The sequence below is a fragment of the Rattus norvegicus genome, chromosome 14 (assembly GCF_021556685.1).
Source record: "Rattus norvegicus strain SHRSP/BbbUtx chromosome 14, alternate assembly SHRSP_T2T, whole genome shotgun sequence".
Classification (NCBI taxonomy): domain Eukaryota; kingdom Metazoa; phylum Chordata; class Mammalia; order Rodentia; family Muridae; genus Rattus; species Rattus norvegicus.
Genome location: NC_141547.1, coordinates 16,739,610 through 16,759,673, shown reverse-complemented (window position 1 = coordinate 16,759,673; position 20,064 = coordinate 16,739,610). Strand labels below are relative to the sequence as shown.

The 20,064-nt window shown below is 40.8% G+C and overlaps 1 protein-coding gene across 1 annotated transcript in view; it reads right to left on the bottom strand.

The window, feature by feature from the left end:
• Positions 1–20,064, bottom strand: part of Btc (betacellulin) — a 38,616-nt gene that overhangs the window by 6,985 nt on the left and 11,567 nt on the right. The window contains exons 2-3 of the mRNA NM_022256.2: positions 13,144–13,242; positions 145–262 (exon numbers count right to left, since the gene is read on the bottom strand). Coding sequence (NP_071592.1) covers positions 145–262; positions 13,144–13,242 — 217 coding nt within the window. The remainder of the gene's footprint in view (positions 1–144; positions 263–13,143; positions 13,243–20,064) is intronic.

The following is a 20,064-nucleotide window of genomic DNA, read 5'->3' as shown; positions in this document are numbered from 1 at the left end:
CCTTATAAAGTGGCTGAAGGCAAGACCCGGCGGAACTGTGTCCGGACAGATGGTAGGGTTAGCTCAGACTTTCCAATGTTGTCAAGCCCCAGGCTGAGAGTATGTTGCACCCCTTCGCTCATGGGCACCGGGCTTTCCACTTACATGCAGGAGGGAGTTTGTTCGTCCATCACGAAGCGGCATCTCCCATGGATGCAGTAATGCTTGTATTGCTTGGGGCACCGAGAGAAGTGGGTTTTCGATTTCTGTCTAGGGGTGGTACCTGGAGAAGGAGAAACCAGTATTAAAATACTAACTCCCCGATTTATTCGCTGATTCACAGCTAACATATGCCTAAGGTTGAGAGAAGAGCCGCGAGCCAGCTCCCACCCTGAGCTAACCTTCCATGCTCGTGGCGAAAGGAACACTTTGCAGGACTGAGACACGGGGAGAGGAGAGGAAGCAGAAAGACACATAGCAGTCGCTGCGGAGTCCCATTTCCCACATGCCAACGATATTGAGTCGCGATTTGGTTCACAATACCTACTGAACTTCTTTATATTAACATAACACCTCTGGGGCAGACAAAAGAATCTGGAAGACTTTTGGGTAACCGATACAAAGATCTCCATGACGCCAAGATGTCGTGCAGATTTCTCAGGACCCATGGGAGATTGCTTTCTGGCCCTTGAGGGGTTCCTAAACCCAAGGAATTCTAAACTTCTTATAAGATGTGGTGTAATGTATATGCATAATGTATATACATCCCCTCTATACTTTGTCATCTCTAAATTGCTTACCATACCTGGTGCAACATGAATATGAAATAAACTGTTACACTGTATTGTTAGTAAATAAATAGCCTGCTAATCTCAAGGACAGGTTTGAGCCACAGTTGGATGAACGTGTCCATGCAGAGCTCACAGGCTCTAAGAGCTACTCTGAAATTTCAGCGCGTGGCAGACTGCCGCTGAGTTTGCTGGCTGACCTGGTTTTCATCACTGAATCACTTGACTCCCAGGCTGAATGCTTGTGCATGCCAGATATTCTTCTCTCGTGCATGCCAGTTAGTGGGACTCATCAGAAAAGACTGCAATTCTCCTAGAAATAACTGCACAGTGTGTCAAAGCGAAAACCTGTGCCTTCTGCCAAGCCTCTTCATAAGTCGGTTCCAACCCGCTGAGCGTTTTCCAACCCTTTCAGTACAGGTACTGAAGCATCAGTGAGCAAAGTACCCTCTGTCTGCTTCAAGTGGCAGGATAGCACAAATCAAAATTAGGAACAGCCAGGAAACATCTTAGTAACCATGCTAGCAATTGCAGTGCAAGCGGGGAAACATGGAAAGGACCCTGAACCAGGTGTGCGAGTTTGAGCTGAGAGAAAATAGCCTAATGAAGCTGCCAGAGCCTCAGTTTCCTCACCTATACAGAGAAGATGATAAAGCCCACCTTAATGGGCTGTTGAGAGGTATAAACAAAGACGTGAAAATCCTTTTAAAAAATCCCCCTAAAAAGCGTGGGAGTCCCCAGCAAAATGAACATGAGTGAACGGAGGGAGACAGATGTCATGGAGTGGGAGGGTCTTGCCAGGATGAGCAAAAGAGGAGAGGGTGGAGTTAGAGGCTGTGAGGCTCAACGGACTGTGGTGACACGTGGAGACTAGACGGTGGTTTGTGCCCAGGAAGTTCAAGTCAGATCATTCTTTCAACCATCAGGCAAGGCACTGTTGACTGCATTAGCATAAAGAGATGCTGGGCACTAAGAGACCACCAAGGAATACTGGGCCATGCAGGTCAGTGTGAATGTGGACCCAGACCAGGGAATGGAAAGGACGTAGATAACTCCAAGATGTAAGCAAGACCCCATGGCAGATCTGAACGCTCCAGGAGGTCTTTCTTGATTTGCAAAGCACCCTTGCTTTTTTTTTTTTTTGGAGCTGGGGACCGAACTCAGGGCCTTGCGCTTCCTAGGTAAGCGCTCTACCACTGAGCTAAATCCCCAGCCAGCACCCTTGCTTTTAAATCTAAGCCATGAGGCTGTGCATCTAAAACTTCACTAATTCCTCTCATCGCCGGGGTTCCTTTATATGCACCCAGACTTACAATAAACGCCACATAGAATATCATTCCGAAAGACAAATTAGCCAGCAGCTGCTGGATGCTGTGATTTAAACAGTCTCTGGCTATGCGTGCAATACACAGCCACGCCAAAGCCAGCAGTTGCCAGGCCTTGTTTTGATGGCTCAGCTGGCCTTGCTGGAGAAGCATGCTTTTTAGAATTCCCAGTATCAATTTGGATTTAAAACCCTTTCCAAGCCACCAGGCAGCAAAAGTGTCTGGTGATTTCTCTATGGAACTTTCAGAGCCGAAACAGAAATAAATCACACATCCTGATATTTAATAGCAAATGAACGAAAACCTGCCTTGCGTTATCTTTGAAATGAGAAAAATCTGTCGTCGTTCTCCCTGCAAATGGCATCTAGAGGAATAGCATCTCATTCAGCATCTGCCTTGGTCACCCTGTCTGAAAATGGACTGGGAAAGCATATTCTGACTATCAAGAGACCTGGGTGAGAGAGGCCAGGGGAGAGCCCACTCCACCTTTCAGGTGCACAAATATTTCTCAAGAAGGAGTTAAAGGATAAAACGATCATTCCTATGACAAAACTACCCTCAGTCCCAACTCTTGCATTTCTCTCTTGAAAACTGAATGGCATACTCCTAGAACACGGAACAAGAGTAGGGTCCATGGTTTTAGAGGGGAGTGAGTTTAATTGGTCTTCCTCCTCTCACCTTAACCTGGTTCAATGCACTTTATTCAACTGAGTTGCTCCCTTGAAGGTTGGGTGCTATTTCAGAATTTCACAGAGCAATTACACTATCAGATGGCCAGGGCACAAGGCTAACCTCACACTTGGAGAGCTGCTAAGGATGTTCTATCTCAGTCTCCTGTGGGCCACTGTATCCTCAGATTCGAAGGCCAACTGAGTCAGAAACAATTAGAGTTATAGCAGATGAGTGTGGGCAAAGTTTTGATTTAAGGAGTTTGCTGTAAGGATCAGAAACAAAGATGTCTTGCTCGGCTCATCTGGGCCATTCAATGAGAAGCAAGCGCTTGCTCTGGTTGAGTTAGTTAGAGTAGATATGACAGATTCCCGCAGGCTAAGCCATTGGAGAGAAATCCAGAAGACAACTAGTTCTGATACGGAATTTTCCTGAATCTGCCGCATTTATAATATTAGTATGTAATTATTACATAGCAGACTTTCTGTAACATTTGTTTCCTTTCCAATAGAGCTTGTAAACAATTATTATTATATATTTTATATATTATTTTATATATATATTATTATTAATAATTATCTAAGTAGCATGCTACCAGTAACTCTATTCAGTAGGTAACCAACTCTAAGGGTAACATACTATAATTATTGTGACATGTAAACATTTTGTTATATTAATTATTAATTAACTTACATGTGTACGTGCATATGTGCGTGCATGACGTGCGTGGGTGACTGACGGCGTGAGTGTGGACCTCAAAGGACAACTTGAAGCAGTTGCTTGTCTCCTACCGTGTGGGTTGTAGGAATCAAACGCGGATCCTCAGGCTTGGGCAGCAAGTGCATTTACCACCTGAGCCAACCCAGCAGCCCAGCAGTGCTTTTTGTAAGACTTACTGTGGTGATTATAAGTCTACATTATTTCTGGCCCTTTAGTTACATGTTGAACTAACTACAAAAGAATGCTAAGCATTGAAATAGAAGTCTTATGGGATAAAGAAAGAGGAAGAGGTAGACAGTGACTACACATTTGTTTGAATGTATATTCATATCTGACCCATAAAACGAAGAAGCATGCAAAGAAGAGGGCACACAAAGCCCCCCACAGAGCTGGAGGCTAAGGTTCCTTCTAGCCTATGAAGCTTGTCAAAGGCTTGAATAATCTACTTCTAAGCTTCTGAGCCTCTTCCCAGCAGAGTTTTCCTCACTTTACAATCTCCTTGTGCCAAAATTCTAAAGATAGGTTTTTTTTTATTTTTAAAGTAGATTTCCCCTCTTATCTTACCAACTGTCTCCTTGAATTGGATGCATGGAAAATTCACAGTGCCCTTGAAGCAGTGAAGTGGTCGGAATGTAGGGAATCTCATGTGTCTTACTGCTAAGTGTCATTTCCTATAGAAAAGTGGAAGGGAGAAGTGCCCCTATCTGAGCAACTGGGATCTATGACCGAGGCTGGAGAAAGCTGGGAATTATGGGATGGTGTTAAAGCCAGGTTAGACCATGTTTTGACCAAACTGGTCATCACAAAATTAAGGTCTACACAGAGAGCTGACCTGCTATAGTCTAGTAAAGGAAAAAAGGACCAATCCATTTTTGCAATGGTTGGATAAGCATTGATCAAGAGCTCACTTGTTAAAGGCGTGGTCATCTGACCACAACCCTATTGGTGGATGGTTGAACCATCAGAATGCCATGTGTGGTGAGAGAGCTTGGCTCAGTCAGGTGGGCCTGGAAAGGTGACTAACAGGATGTTGGTTTCTTTCTCCCTTGGTTTCCCAAGTGGCGTGGAAATGAGTGCCCTCTCTGAGTGGTGACATGCCCACCATGAAGCACTACCTCACCACAGGCTCCAAAACAACAAAGCCAAGAGTCTACACAGTGGAACTATGTGAGCCAGAACAAGTCTTTTTCCATAATCAATTGATTTCCTCCAGTATTGATTGTTATGACAGAAAGCTGAATACCAGAAATATTGATGTGTCCTAGTTTGCATACATTCCAAATTCTTGGTGGTTGGAGTAAAATGGCCACTAATAGTCAAGAAGAAAGCTTGTGTTTTCTTTTGGTTTTAAAACAAATATGCTATACAATTCTGAATGGAACCACAGTTTCTTTGTTCATATCCTGTCTTCCTATGCAGGGTCTCTCTCATTTCCCTTCACTTCTTGGGTGTATCAGTCCCTCGAGGCCCAGGATGGTCTCTTTTCTCCATACTCACTCCATAAGGGAGGCCAGGAGGCCCTCTTTTCATGGCAAAATTTGCAAGTTTGTTGTCCCATCTGAGATGTCTTCACATAATATGAATTGTCTACCTAACAACACAGTCTATCTAAAACTGGCATTTCAATTTAACAAAAGGAAATCCTTCACTTTTCTTTAAGCATGTTTCTTAAGTGTGTTCCCTCCGTCCCCCTTAGCTCAGGAAGTTATGTCCATTCTGTCTGTTTATTAAACCAAATGCCTCAGCGTCATTTGGACCCCTTTGATTCTTATTTCACGTCTATTTCATCACCAAATCCTATTGGCTACCTTGGAAATACATGCAAAAATCACCGCGCACACCCTCCATCAGGGCTTAAGCCACATCTCCTCCCTAGGCTATAAAATATCCCCTTCTTGTGACACCTAAAACTCTTCCTGCTTCTCTCTATGACATCTCAACTATCTAATCTGCAACAGAGAAGCTGGAGAGACGCTCTCAAAATGGAGTAATTAAACCGAATTGCTATGGGAGCCCATCCTACTACTTTCTTGACCTGTGTGCCCTTTGTTCATAATTTATTGCTGGCATTTGTAAAGAAGGTTCATTGTTTCCTAGATGGTGATGTGTATGAGTGAATGTGCTCCTTAATCATCAGAAAACAACAAGCCACGGGAGTGATTCTTAGATAGTGAGGCTATTCAGAGGAAAAATAAGAGAATTATTCAGAGACAGAGAGTATGCTCCAGTATCATCCAACCTACTTCTTCACACCCCTGGCTCCAGACTTGGGTTCTCAAAGCTTATGCGAATTACCAATGGCAAGTGCCACTCATTAAAAGTCTGCTCCTGACACCAGCTATGCTTTCCAGAGCCATCTGGACTCCCCTTGTACTTTGCTGTCAGGAAGTTCGTCTTTTAAAGAGATCCCTCGTATCGTCCTCATTTTGATGTTCGCCTATGGCTTTCCAGTGATTAGTAATGTGCATCCTAGAGACAGTGTCACCTGTGTGTCAGGCTGCACTGCTTACTGTGTGACCCTAAACAAACCCCTTAGCCTTTCTGTGTCACAGTGCCTTCATATGAAAGAAGAAATAATAAAGGTACGTTCTTTACCAATAAATCAATGTAAAGCACAATAGTGCATATATATATATATATATATATATATATATATATATTATATATCCCAGGTTTAGTAGATGATGCATATTATTGTTGTGGATGCCATTGCTAGACACACTCTATATGCATATAAATTTAGGAAAATTAAGAGGCTTTGTGTGTTATTGAAATTTAGTTGTCACCAGGTTAAAATAACTATTCCTTTATTTCTTCTATTATTTTATTCATTTGTTATATTGTCCAATTATTTTTATATATAAGCTCCCTGCCAATGGCAGATAAAATACTCGTGGAGAGGAAGAATTAAAATATACTAGTAAAAAAGTAACCAACAAAGAATAAAGACAAGAGAAAAAAATAAGAACAGAAGAGCCATAGGCGGAAAAATAAAAACTAAAATATAATCTATCCTTTTACCTATCAGTAATTACTTAAAATGAAAGTGAGGTGAACCCTTCCATCCTAAGCAATTGACTGTCAAAACTTTACTATGTGTACAGTGTCTATGGGACACTTCAGGCTTAGGGAAATCCATAAAATGACAAGACAACAATGTGTGCATTGTCTATGAGACACTGTGGGTTTAGGGAGATTGAGAGAGAAGCACTCACAGCAGTGCTGGGCAAAGGACATCAGTGGTGGTTATGCATATATCACACTTAAGAAACTTTAGCTCAAAAATCTGCCACCAGAAAGCAAGAATCAAAGATAAGTGCTATTATTTGATAAGGCTTTCAGTGCCCCACTATAAATATACATCACCCAACATGAGAAAAATCTAACATCTTTGCTGCTCATAGATAACAACAACTCAGGGCAAATGAGTGGGGTTAGTGTCAAGCACTTTGTTCAGGGCTCAGGAAGGTTGTACGTAAAGAATGGACTAACCTCTACATGCTCCACACAGCACTGCAGTTGATGAGTGGTGGGGAGCAGCCCACTTGTGTCTATACCCTTTATAAATGAGATGAAGCAGACTGAAACATGGTAGGACAATGTGTTCCAAGCAAAGCCTCCCTAACCAGAACTTGTAGATGCTAAGTCCCAGGGCATTGAAAAGTCATTGGTAAGAAATATAAGGGAAAAAAGGAATCTAGGTGAGTCCAGAATCATCCAGAAAACCATCACACGGATACAGACACTGTACTATTCTAAGGCTTCAATATCTCATGTTTACTATAAATACATGAAGACAAAATATTATTAAGCTGGCAGTGGGCTTAGACATTACCGGCTGAGCAGATCTAACTGACATATACACAGCTTTTCTCAAGCAGCAACAGAATGTGTGCTCTTCCCAAGTGCAAACAGTGTGTTCTTCTGGTTGGATTAGTGACTTGATACATTTAATAAGCCTGGAGTCATTCAAATGCCTTTGTGATCCCAGTGAAATAAACTTAGAAATGGAAAATAGTAGAAGGAAAGTGGGGGGTTTGCCGGTGCAGAGCTGAGCAATGTGCTTCGGCAACACCAGTGAGTCAAAGATGACATTAAAAGAGAAATTGGAAAACGTCTTGAAGCAAACGGAACATACCAAAACATACCAGACGTGGTAGAAACAGCACTAAAAGTTTATAGTGACAGAGACTTGCATTGTAACAGGAGAGAGATCTCAAATAGTCAACTAACTGCACATTTTAAAAAACAAAACGAACAAGTTAAAATTTTGGAGAAGCAAACAAATAGCAGAGATTTAAGTAAAAATAAGAGAACACAGAACAGAAAATCATGCACACACACACACACACAGAGAGAGAGAGAGAGAGAGAGAGAGAGAGAGAGAGAGAGAGAGAGAGGAATGAGGTTTTTTTTTCTGGAAAAGCAAACAAAACTAACAAACTTTTAGGAATATTTAATAATAAAATGAGAGAAAACAAATACTAAAATGAAGACAGAAATGAAAAAGGAGATATTGCATTTGATGCCACAGAGACAACACTTGTATAAAATGTCTATGAAAAAGTATGCACTAGCAAATTGGAAGTTCTAGAAATAGTCTACCATGGCTGCATGATAGAGAAATATAAAATCTTAACATATGTATGACCCGTGAGAAGACTGTCACTATAATTTTTAAGAAGCCTCCGTGGAGAGACTTCACAGGCTTCACTGGTTAATTCTATCAGACATTTAACTAATGCCAACACTTCATAAACTCTTGCCAAAAATCTAAAGAAAAAAACACACTCATTTTACAACCTCAGCATCATCTTAACACCAGAGTCGAAGGCACACCAAGCAACGAAAAACCATAGGCAAGTGCCCCAGATGAACCTGGATGCAAACTTTCAATAAAATGCTAGAAGATGAAATCACACAGAAAATTTAAAAGAATATGGATCATAAGCAAATAATTTAGCTGTGAGAGGTAAGGAGGAGTGAGTACAGGAAAAGCAGTCAGAATAATGCACCACATTCACAGAATAAAGATGAAGTCAAATGATCTCCAGGCATGCAAAAAGGCATGTCAATATTCATTATTCTTTTATAATAAAAAGTTCTCAACAAACTATGAATGGAAAGAAATAACCCCAATGTAGGTCCCATCTGGAAGCCCAGAGCTAACATTATACTCAATGGTGAACATTTTTAAACTTCCAAGAGTGAGGAAGAATAGTCTTATTACTTCCAGTCAACACAGGATTGGAAAATGGCAGACAAAGAAAGTAAAATAGAAACAGAAAAAATATTCAAATTAGAAAAGGGAGGTTTAAATTGTCCCAGTTTTAAAATGGCATGATCTTGTATGTAGCCAATTCTAAAGATCCGACACAAAGCAACACTAAAATCAATTTATGAATTCTACAAAGTTCAGGGATTAAAAAAATATCAATACATAAAAGTCAGTTGTATTTCTGTTAACAGACCAACCCAAGTTGAAACTAAAAAAATAATAATAATCACAGTGACTACAGAAGCAAAAGGAATAAAATCTTTAGGAAGAATAATGAAAATTCTGATGTATTTTTGCAGTAATAGAAAAACAATTGGATAATTGGTAGAAAATAATAAAGGTTCAAAAATCAAAACCATCTTGAACAATAAGAAGAGAGTTGGAAGCAATTCCTAATTTCAAAGAGCATGCACAAAGGTATAAAATAGGATATGGTCATACAAACACAGATACATAAACCTATAGAAGAAAATCAGCAACGCATAATTCAATTCGGGTGTATATAATTCATTAAACTGCACCAAGAGTAATAAGAATACAAGATAAAGAAAGAGTAGGATAGACTCTAAATAAACACAGTTTGTTGCAGTAGTGACACACACACACCACGGTGATAACCTGCAATTCTAATTGGACCTAAGACCCACTTAACAATGGAGAAGTCACATGTGGTATCTAGACACTAGTAACTAGTGAAGTCATGGATCTTGAGGAGAACCTACCTCGCTTTAATAAACCAGTTAATCCCTAAGTACACTCTAAATATTTTTTGTGCCCATAGGTAAGTGTAGTTCTTACCCTGCATCAAGGAGACCTCTCTTTACAACAGAAAAAGACTATTCTAGAAAATTATAACCAATCCAAATGCAGAGGTGTGGAGCAGAGTCCTAAGAGATAGGTCTGCAGTAAAACTCTGTCACCTAAGACTCAGGGAAGATTGCAGAAGATGAGGAAATTGTAAGAGGCAGAGGATCAGGAGGTTTGCTGTATGACGTGTCTGCTAGACATGTCAGAAGCTACACCAAAATGTCAGCCTGACATGACCTGAAACCAAGGATAAGATCAGTAAACATGTTTACCTGGAAGGGGACAGTTCATGAAGCTTCAACCTCAAGACAAAGACCTTCAAGCAATTATGGAATGGTGAGAAAGGAAGTTAGGCTTTCCCAGGAAGAGCACAAGAACTGGTTATCCAGTACCAAATGGTGAGCCCTGAAACATCTAGGCAAGTAGCTATGTACAGTGTAAACAGGTTGTACTTAAGTATTTAGTAACATGTGAGTGTGTGTGTGTGTGTGTGTGTGTGTGTGTTATAAATACATACATGTAACAACAATTAAAGAAAAGCCACAAATTTGAAAGAGATGGGAAGGGTTGGAGAGAGGAAAGCAAAGGAAATGATGTAATTGTATTATAATCTCAAATAATAAATTAAGTTTGAAAATGAATATCATACAAAAAGCATGAAATTTGATTCCTTCCTCACACTGTTCAATGGTATATTCAAAATGGGTTTTGGATTCAGGTAAGAACTGAAACTTCAAAATTTGTATAAGAGATCATAAGGGAAAACTTCTTGATGGCTATGACACCAAAAGTATATATGGCCATGTGAGAGTCTGCTCAGCCAAGGGATCAACAGAGCCCAAGGCAGACTGTAGGACAGAAGAAAATGTCTCCAATTGTATTACAATAAGTTATTGATATTTGAAATATAGAAGAAATCCTTAAACTAGTCAACAACTTAATATTTGAAATGGTACTATGGAATTAAACGAGTATTTTACCAAAGAAGACTTAGAAATGCTCAAGAGAGAGAGAGAGAGAGAGAGAGAGAGAGAGAGAGAGAGAGAGAGAGAAGGGGAGGGGAGGGGAGGAGGGGGAGGGGAAAGGAGAGAAGAGGAGAGGAGAGGAGAGGAGAGGAGAGGAGAGGAGAGGAGAGGAGAGGAGAGGAGAGGAGAGAAACAGAGACAGAGACAGAGACAGAGACAGAGACAGAGACAGAGACAGAGACAGAGAGACAGGGGAGTCACTCACACACAGTGGTTTAATATCCTGGATCATCAGAGAGATGCAAGTCAAAACCACAGTAAGAGATTTTACCTTCTTTGCTATTCTTACTAAAAATAGAGGGAGAAAGAAATTATGGTGAGAGGGACGTTGGTGAGAGTTACAATCTCCCGGGCTATTATGCTTCCATAATGAAGCATATGCTTCCATAATGTCACCAAGTTCCCCAAAGACAACATGGCTTCTGGATACTAATCCTAAAGAGCTAAAACTGGGAAGCCAAAGAGACTCTTGCAGTCTATGACCATTGTAGCGTTCTTCACAAGAGTCGAGTGTAGATGTAGCCTAAGTGTCTATTGATGGCTGGGTGAATTAAGCAAAGGCGGCATTTACAATGAAGAAACAACAGCCATCTGTGTAAAGGAAGAAAACCCTGGAATTCATGGCAGTCTGCACTCACCTGAAGAACATCATACTAAGCTAAGCAGGAAATTCACAATGGATTAGTCCTGTTTGATCCCACTTCTCTGTGCTATGGAAATCAGCCAAATTCACAGAAGCCAACAATAGAGTCATGGTTGCCAGCATCTGAGGAGAAGGACAAGGGGACTTGCTAGACACTAGGCATAAACCTAATTAAGCACAATGAATAAATTGAAGATATCCGTTGCACAACTTCGATCTCTTAACAACCACTGTATAATGCCCCTTAAAATTTGTTCGAGTTGGGGATTTAGCTCAGTGGTAGAGCACTTGTCTAGCAAGCGCAAGGCCCTGGGTTCAGTCCTCAGCTCCGGAAAGAAAATTTGTTCGAAAAGCAGAAATGTTAAATTACAATAAAATTAGAAGAAAAATCATTAGGATGGATTATGTCAAGGAAGATAATCGAACTTTGCCAATCATAAGATTATGAGATGATTTTCCAGGGAGAATGTGGAAAATGCCATCATTTATAATACTTGAAACTAGACTGAAGAAAAACATTCAACTATGTACAGTTGGCCTTGTTGTCCTAACAAGGGTGAGAGGGCCAGGCCCCATTAAGCATGACCTACGACACCAGTGGGTTCCATGGTCTATGAACATCCCACAACCCACCCACAGCTCTGAAGGACGAAATAGGAACACTGGGCCAGAGCTGGTGACTCACATGAGGGCGACATGCTCAGCATGTTCCTGGCTCTGTGACAGTGTCCCTAGGGGGCTATTCAATGGGTACTCTCATCTGTGACCCTAATTCTAGCTCAGTGAACCTCCTGGGGACACACCAGGCCCTTCTCCATTATACCCAAATATTTCAAGTGGTCTGTAGGGATTTTTCCCCTAAAATTAGAAATAAGCCATGTAGAAGTCTAGATCACATAATCTCTGTAGGACCAAAAGCAACTTAGATCAGCCAGCAAGAGCAAGTGGTGGCCAAGGACCAAGTCGGTGCACAGCCTGTTACCCAAGCCTAACACCTTTGAGAATATTAAATCAAGCATCTCCAAGATAAAATAAGGAAATATTTTCTTTTTCCCCCCTTTTATGGTACAGATTAGACAAAGAAGAAAAGGATGGATGTGTCAAGAATTCATGAATCCAAGCCAACATATCACACTATGGAGTGTGAAACACAACAGGGTCTGTGACACCGGGTGATATGGTTTATCTCAGTTGTTGATTTGACAGAACTCCAAATCACACCCCTGGGCATGTCTATGAGGAGATTTAACTAAGGTGGGAAGCCCATTCTGAATGTGTGTGGCAGCATTGGTCCAGCTAGTGTGACTGAGGACAGAAAGGAGTAAACTAGGGGGCACCAGCATTCACCTTTTCAATGCTTCCTGACTGTGTCTATGATGTGACCAGCTGCCTCAGGCTCCTGGGACCACAGCTTCAGCCATTCTCTATTGCACCTTCAAACTGTGAGCCAAAATAAATCCTTCCTTCCTAGAGTTGCTTTTATCAGGATTTTGTCAAAGCAGCCAGAAAATTTACTAAGACCCTCAGTCTATGGCGGCTAAACACAGGTACCGAAATCAGGGAGAGGGGAGTTCAAATCACTGTTTCTTTTACGGGCTGTGTGACCTTCAGTGAGGTAACCTTAGGAGAGTTTTGTAATCTGTTTAAAACTACATCAAGCCATTCTTATAGTATTATTTAAATACATAAAATATGGTATATTATTTTTAAATTTTTGTCCCAGAAAACTCTTACGAGTAATGAAAAAAATTACTTCATGCAAGATATTTAATACAGTATCTAGTATTCTATTCTACACACATAGAACCTCCTATTATTCTATTACACTCCTGAAGACTATTAAAAAACGATTAAGCCTTGGAGAGAGGGGGTCAAGTTTCTAGGGTTAACTATGAAGCATAAACATTACCTGTGCAGTTTTCCCCAGGAGCTCCACAAAGAGAGCCATTGGTTTCAGGGGTTCTGGTTGTGTTCCCATCTGCCACCACGCACTGGAGAATCACAAGACCTGCAGGTTCAAAACAGAACCAGAAAACAAACTTGAAACTTCGCGTAACATAAAGTATCCCCTAAGTGTCATGACCCACTGTGGAAAGCAGGAAGCCAGTGACTTCCATTGCAGGCTGTCCTCTTCCAACCAAGAAGAGGATCAGGGAGCACCGTGTCTTGGTCAACTCAGTATAAAGATAGAATTTTCAAGTCAGTACTACTTCCTGTATTTCCATATCTTCAGTGAGGAGACTTGGCTATAGCCAAAGCGGAGACTCATCACAAAAGCAGAGAGTAGAGGGACAGGAGCCCAGTCACCAGACAGATATGAAGATGCTGAGAGAATAAGTAATGACCAATCCTGATAAAGGAGCTGGTCCATTCCACACAGACACAGTGATCTGCTATTTCCCAGAGGTTAACTTTTGAGCATTCCTCCATTGGGGGAGATGGCAAATAGATATAAATCCATGGGGGATTTTTGTCGGTGGTATTAAACCACGGTTTCATGCATACTAGGCAAGCCCTCTGCCATCAACCCATACCCTCACCTCACCATGATGAGTCTTTGAGAATTCTAGGTCCCTTAGCTTAATAATCTCTAAAGAGAAGTGTGTGGTGGTTGGAACGGTTGAGGAAAACAATAGCTGGTACTTGTGCTCATCCTGACTCCAGTATGAGAAGTCATATACGAGACAATCAAGGAAATGAGCACTGTCTATGTATTAGATCTTACTAAAGAACTGCTGTAAACATTTCAAATACAGCATCAGCATTGGACTTTATATTAAGAATTAGTATATCATAAATATGCTTAGTCATTAATGAAAGAAGGTACCTAAAATTCACACTATTATTAATATTAATAGCAGCAGTAGTAATAACATTATTATTTTCTGATATTGACAATCAAACCCATGGTCTTTGGAATGCTGGGAAAGGGCTCTACTACTGAGTCAAAAAACTAGCCTTGAGTCTTATTTTAAAATAACCTCTTAGGGGAATGCGGTACAAGATGAGGAAAGACAGGCAAAGATGAAGTAAAACGTGACACGTGTTGATAGTTGTTGGATCTGAAGGGTGGATGGGTCAGGTTTATTATGCAAGTCTTTCTAGTTCACATGTGACAGAGATGATGAAAGGGAGGCCAAATAGGAGAGGGTAGAAGAGACAAGAAGAGGACCAGAAACATGACTTGGGAATTGTCTGCTGCTTTGTTCAAGACCTTGTTGACAGTGTTAAGAGCAGGAAGTATGTGTTAAGGATACAGATCACTAAACACGCCCTGGGATATACACAGTGCTCAGTAAATTGCCACATTATCATGCAGCTGATGGGAATAATAGGCATTATATATCTGGCCAACAGTTCCTAAGCAACGTGTTCTCCAATTCGATTCAACTCAACAAACAAACATGAGCCTTTGGAAACAATCAGACTAATAGGAGACACTTGACCCTCAAAATGCTCGGAAGCTGCAGGGCCGATAATGGGTCAACCAATTAACCATGACACAAAATGACAGCAGCATGCCAGGAAACAATGTCTAGAAAATCATAAAGTCAAGACTTCCACAAGCACTCTTTATAACAGCAGCTTTGCCACTTATCAAATTGCAAAACATTGTTTTAAAGAAAAAGAAAGTACCAAGTGTGGGAGAAATTGAAAAGAAATGGAGACTCAAATTCACTGGTGATTGGCAAATTCACCTTTTCTTCTAGAGGACAATTTAACACAAACCATAAAAACAGAAGTAACTAACCAGTGCAATTCCTCATGCACAGTAATTACAAACTAGTACGTTCTCCTATGGAAATAGCACAGGATATATACATAATAAATTACCCACAAAGGTCTCTCTGTGAGACACATTAGGAAACATTACAAGTTACTTAAAGAGGAAGCCGAGGGAGACGGTTCAGTGGATAAGAGTTCTTGCTAGGCCATCATGAGAATCTGAGTTCCAGTCAGTGAAACCATAGAAACCCAAGCCACCACCCAGTTTCGAGTTGTTGGAGAATAAGGTTGTCAGGTTGAATGACAGAGTTGCATACCCAACATCATCTTCCAGCTTCTGTGAGGTTCACACACACACACACACACACACACACACGCACACACACACACACTAAGTATATAGCAATACAGAATTAAGCTAATTTATTACTTTCTGTAATAAAATGCTAATAAATTATGAAACTGGTGTTAAAAATTAATAGTACGTTTTAGTATATTTCTGAATAATAAAACATGCTGGGGAATGATGATTTAGTGTGGTGGTGGTGGTGGTGGTGGTGGTGGTGTGTGTGTGTGTGTGTGTGTGTGTGTGCACATGCGCATTCATGCTTGCACACATGCATGTACATATAAACTACATTTCTTCATTTATCTAAATAGCCAAAAGGTAGGTAAGAAAATTGATCCAGCTAGTTAGAAAACCTTTTCTTTAATTTTCTTATCTTTATTTCTCAATTTTTCTGAAAGAACATTTCGTTTGTTGCAACAGGAGAAAAATGAGTGAATTTTCTTTAAAAAGAAAAGAGCATGATTTGGTCACCAGACTTCTGTTAATTACCCTTTTCCCTTCAGCACTTGTTCCTCCCCTCCTGCTTAGAACAGTCAGCAGCAAACACGGGTGGGTTCCTAAAGCCCAGGAACTATAGATCCTTGTAACCCAGTACCTACCGCAAAAGACGATGGATAAAGAGTTAGTAAATAGTGTGTTTTTAAAATGTTTTCAAATCCAAAAATCCCAGCAGCAGATTCTCCTGGGAGACAATAAAACACATGTTCTAAATTCCAACCCAAGAGCTGGTATTTCCCCTGGGGGTAAAATTAAGGCGGCCTTAACTCCGCAGTTCATTTGGAGAGGGCAGACGGAGAAGATGGCTCAGATAGTGAAGAGCCAGCCACACAGCTATGAGGTCCTGAGTTCTAATCTCCTGGCACCCATGTACAACTTCGGCATGGTAGAGAGGGAGAGCAGTAGGGAGGGAGAGAGAGTAGGAGAGAGAGAGGGACAGACGGATGGACAGACTGATGAAAGGTCAGTCTAAGGAAGGTCTAAATCTAATAGAGATTCAATATCAAAAACTGAAAGAGGAAATATTTACTTCTCAGGATTTTTATAAAGTTTAAGGTTTTTTTTTTTTTTTTGGTTCTTTTTTTTTTTTCGGAGCTGGGGACCGAACCCAGGGCCTTGCGCTTCCTAGGTAAGCGCTCTACCACTGAGCTAAATCCCCAGCCCCCAAATTTAAGTTTTATAAGAAAAAAATTGGCTTAGAATACTTCCCAATTTTTATCTAGCTGCCTTTATTCCTAGTATTATTTATATTTCAACCCATTATTCTCCACTCCTATCTAATGGAGGGAACACTGATTGCATTGAGGCTGTCCAGTTATTCAGACACTTGATCAGGCTGAGTCCTATGGCCAGGTTCCTTCCGCTAATCCCCACTCCACCTTCTGGCTTCAAAAAGGCGACCAGCCTCAGAGGCGGAGACAAGGCCAAGTAAGAAGAGTGTGCAGACAAGCCTACAACCTGTGTAAGAAGCATGTACTGAACAGCACGCTCTCTACCTCTACGGCTACCCCAAACATCTTCAGCTAAGAAGTAGGGGCTATGAACCTAGCTGAAAGGAAAACATTTCCTTGGACTGAACAGATCCCAACAATTGAGAGAAGGCACTTTCTCTCATATTGAACTTAATCCATCCATTTATTATTATTATTATTATTATTATTATTATTATTATTATTATTATTATTAAATCTTTCTTTACAGTCCAGTTGTTATCCCCTTCCCGGTCTGCCTTTCTACTGTTCCTCATCCCATTCCTCCTCCCCTGTCTCCAAGAAGATGCCCCAACCTCCCCACCCGACTCCACTCCACCAGACCTCCCCACTCCCTCGGGCCTCAAGTCTCTTGAGGGTTAGGTACGTCTTCTCCCACTGAGGCCAGACCAGCCATATCACCTTCCTCCTGGGATCTGGCTGGAATGAAGAAACAGGAGGCCTTTAAGTACCATAAACTCCCATGACATTTGCTGTGCTCATTTTAGGTCATTTCAGGACTATGGGTTTATGATCTCTAAAAAGAGGCTGAGGCAGGAAGGGGTGGGTGGGTGAGAGAACACCCTCATAGAAGAAGGGGTAGAGGGGATGGTATAGGGGGTTTATGGACAGGAAACCAGGAAAGGAGATAACATTTGAAATGTAAATGTAAAAAATCCAATAAAAATATTACTATATGTTTATTTCGAAGAAGAAGAAGAAGAAGAAGAAGAAGAAGAAGAAGAAGAAGAAGAAGAAGAAGAAGAAGAAGAAGAGGAGGAGGAGGAGGAGGAGGAGGAGGAGGAGGAGGAGGAGGAGGAGGAGGAGGAGAGAGAGGAGGAGGAGGAGGAGGAAGAGGAGGAGGAGGAGGAGGAGGAGGAGGAGGAGGAGGAGGAGGAGGAGAGGAGAGGAGGAGGAGGAAGAGGAGGAGGAGGAAGAGGAGGAGGAGGAAGAGGAGGAGGAGGAGGAGGAGGAGGAGGAGGAGGAGGAGGAAGAGGGGAGGACGCTGAGAAATAAGTGGAGCATTCACAAAACTCGTTCCCAAATACTACGGGCTACTTTACAAAGAACACTCTTGTTCCACCCATTAGTCAACAAATATTCATTAAGCACTTATGGTTGGTACTGATGCAAAACACTGAAGGCTCAGAGATAAAAATATCATGGCTAATCTCACAGATCTCATATTCTGCTTTGAGAGAAAGATGGTGTACAATTAGCACAGTGAGAGACGACACAAGAGAAAGTCTGAAACAGGATCAACTTTGCCTAGTGGCAGAGTTTGTGTGAAGAAACTGAGGTTTATATGAGTTTTTAATGCAGAATAAGTGGCTTTTAAAGTGCCCATTAATTACTTGCTAAAAATGCATGTAAGCAAGATAATCACTGTCTTTTTCTGTTGCAGCAATGGTTAGCATCCACGTGGTCATAATAATGCAAATATTGATCATTTCTCACAAAAGCTGTCATAAAATTAGAGACAATAATTAGTCAGCATCCACTACCTAGGTCACGTGGTAGAAACGAGTCGGTTCCTAACACTTGGCTTATCCGCTGTCAGGTAGTCATGCTGGCAAATAGAACATTACCTTGAAAGAACAAACCTAGAAAATCTTAGGAAAATAAGACCTTTAAAAATCCTACTTTATTGTTTAAGGAAATTCAAGTTCTAGCTTAAAATTAATAGAAAGCATCCTATGAAATGTTATTGATCATGCTGTTGAACTCTGGGGCTGAATACATCTTTGCTGTGAGAGTTTGTGCATTGTAGGGTGGTTAAGTGACCTTGACTTTTACCTCCTATTTGTCAGTAGTGACCAGTGCCCCTCTGCCCACCACTCCTGAACTGTCACTATGTAAAATGTCCATACGCCACCAAATGTCCCTAGGGTCAGGGAGGAACTACTCCAGGTAAGAATCAATCGGATTCTCTCCAACCCATTTTATATATTTTAATCTAAAGTGCAGCTTGTATTTTTAACCACATCCCTTTCTCGTGAAACAACTGCAAATGCACAGCCTTCAAGGCTAATACTGTGACTTCATAAGGTATTTTTAAGTGTCACCATCTCATGAAAAGGTCCCCAGAGTCAAATATTAGTTCAATATGTGCCTTTGAACTAATAAAGAAATTTTCTATTCCCCAATGAAAACCTTAGATAATAGGTTTTCTGCCCCTCTCGTAATCTATTTCATGAAAATCTATGAAAAGCAAGGACTTTTCAGAAGCACGGATTGTTAAAGTTACCAATATATTTATGAGACAGAGAATGCACTGTGTTCAGGGAAAGTCATGGCACAAAGGGTAAGTACGTAGAAAGCACATAACTCCCAATCAAAAACATCAGAGATTATATTAAGTGACTAAGAATTCTGAAGGTTTTTAAAATATCCTACCAACTGTGAACCCAGAAACTATCCTTTCAAAGCACCCGCCAAAGTCATATTTAAAATTTCATTGAATGGATCCTGTCTGCTCTGACAGGCCTATCTCAAGACCAACCATGTATGGTATCGGTCACAGTCATTCGCTCATTCAAACCTGAGCACCTTTCTCTATGACACTACCAATGGCCATCTGTGTGGCTCATTTTTAGTACCCTTTCTCTTTGGGGTCCTTTTCCCAAAGAAGATTAGGAAATATTTGTATCTGACTACTGAGTTTCTCTATGGTGCTTTCTCTTCTCAAACTAAGAATACTAGCTGCTCATTCGAGCATATTTTATTAGATATGTCAAAAGCCTTGTCATTTTCCCGTAAATGCAAAGTACCACCCAACATGGTCCTTAAAGGACAGACATGAGTGGGCTTCTCAGCCCCAATACGTCTAGTAATGCAAGCCCATAGTCTATCAGCCCCTCTGGGCTGTCACAATAAATAATGGAGTTTTATTCTGCCTACCATAAAATACACCTACCAAATTCTTGTGTTGCTGGGAAGCCGTATCTAGATGTTCATGTTTCCCCCTTGTTTCTGTTCTCTTTTGCTTCATCCTTTGTATTTCATCTAAGCAGACAGATATATATGTATTTGTATGAAGTTTCAACTGTCAAAGAACTCAGAACTTTTTCTTTTGCTTTTGGACTTCTTTTATTAAGTCTATCAAATATTCCACTTCACATGATCTATAGAATTTCTCAGGTGCACAAAAGGAAAACAATAAACACAGAATAAAATAAAGGCACACGGTTAACTGTACTTGCTAAGTGACTGGAAGTTGAGTTCTTGTTTCTGGAGTTAGTTTTAAAAATATTAATTTTACTCATAAAATTCAAGGGAAAGGAGAGAA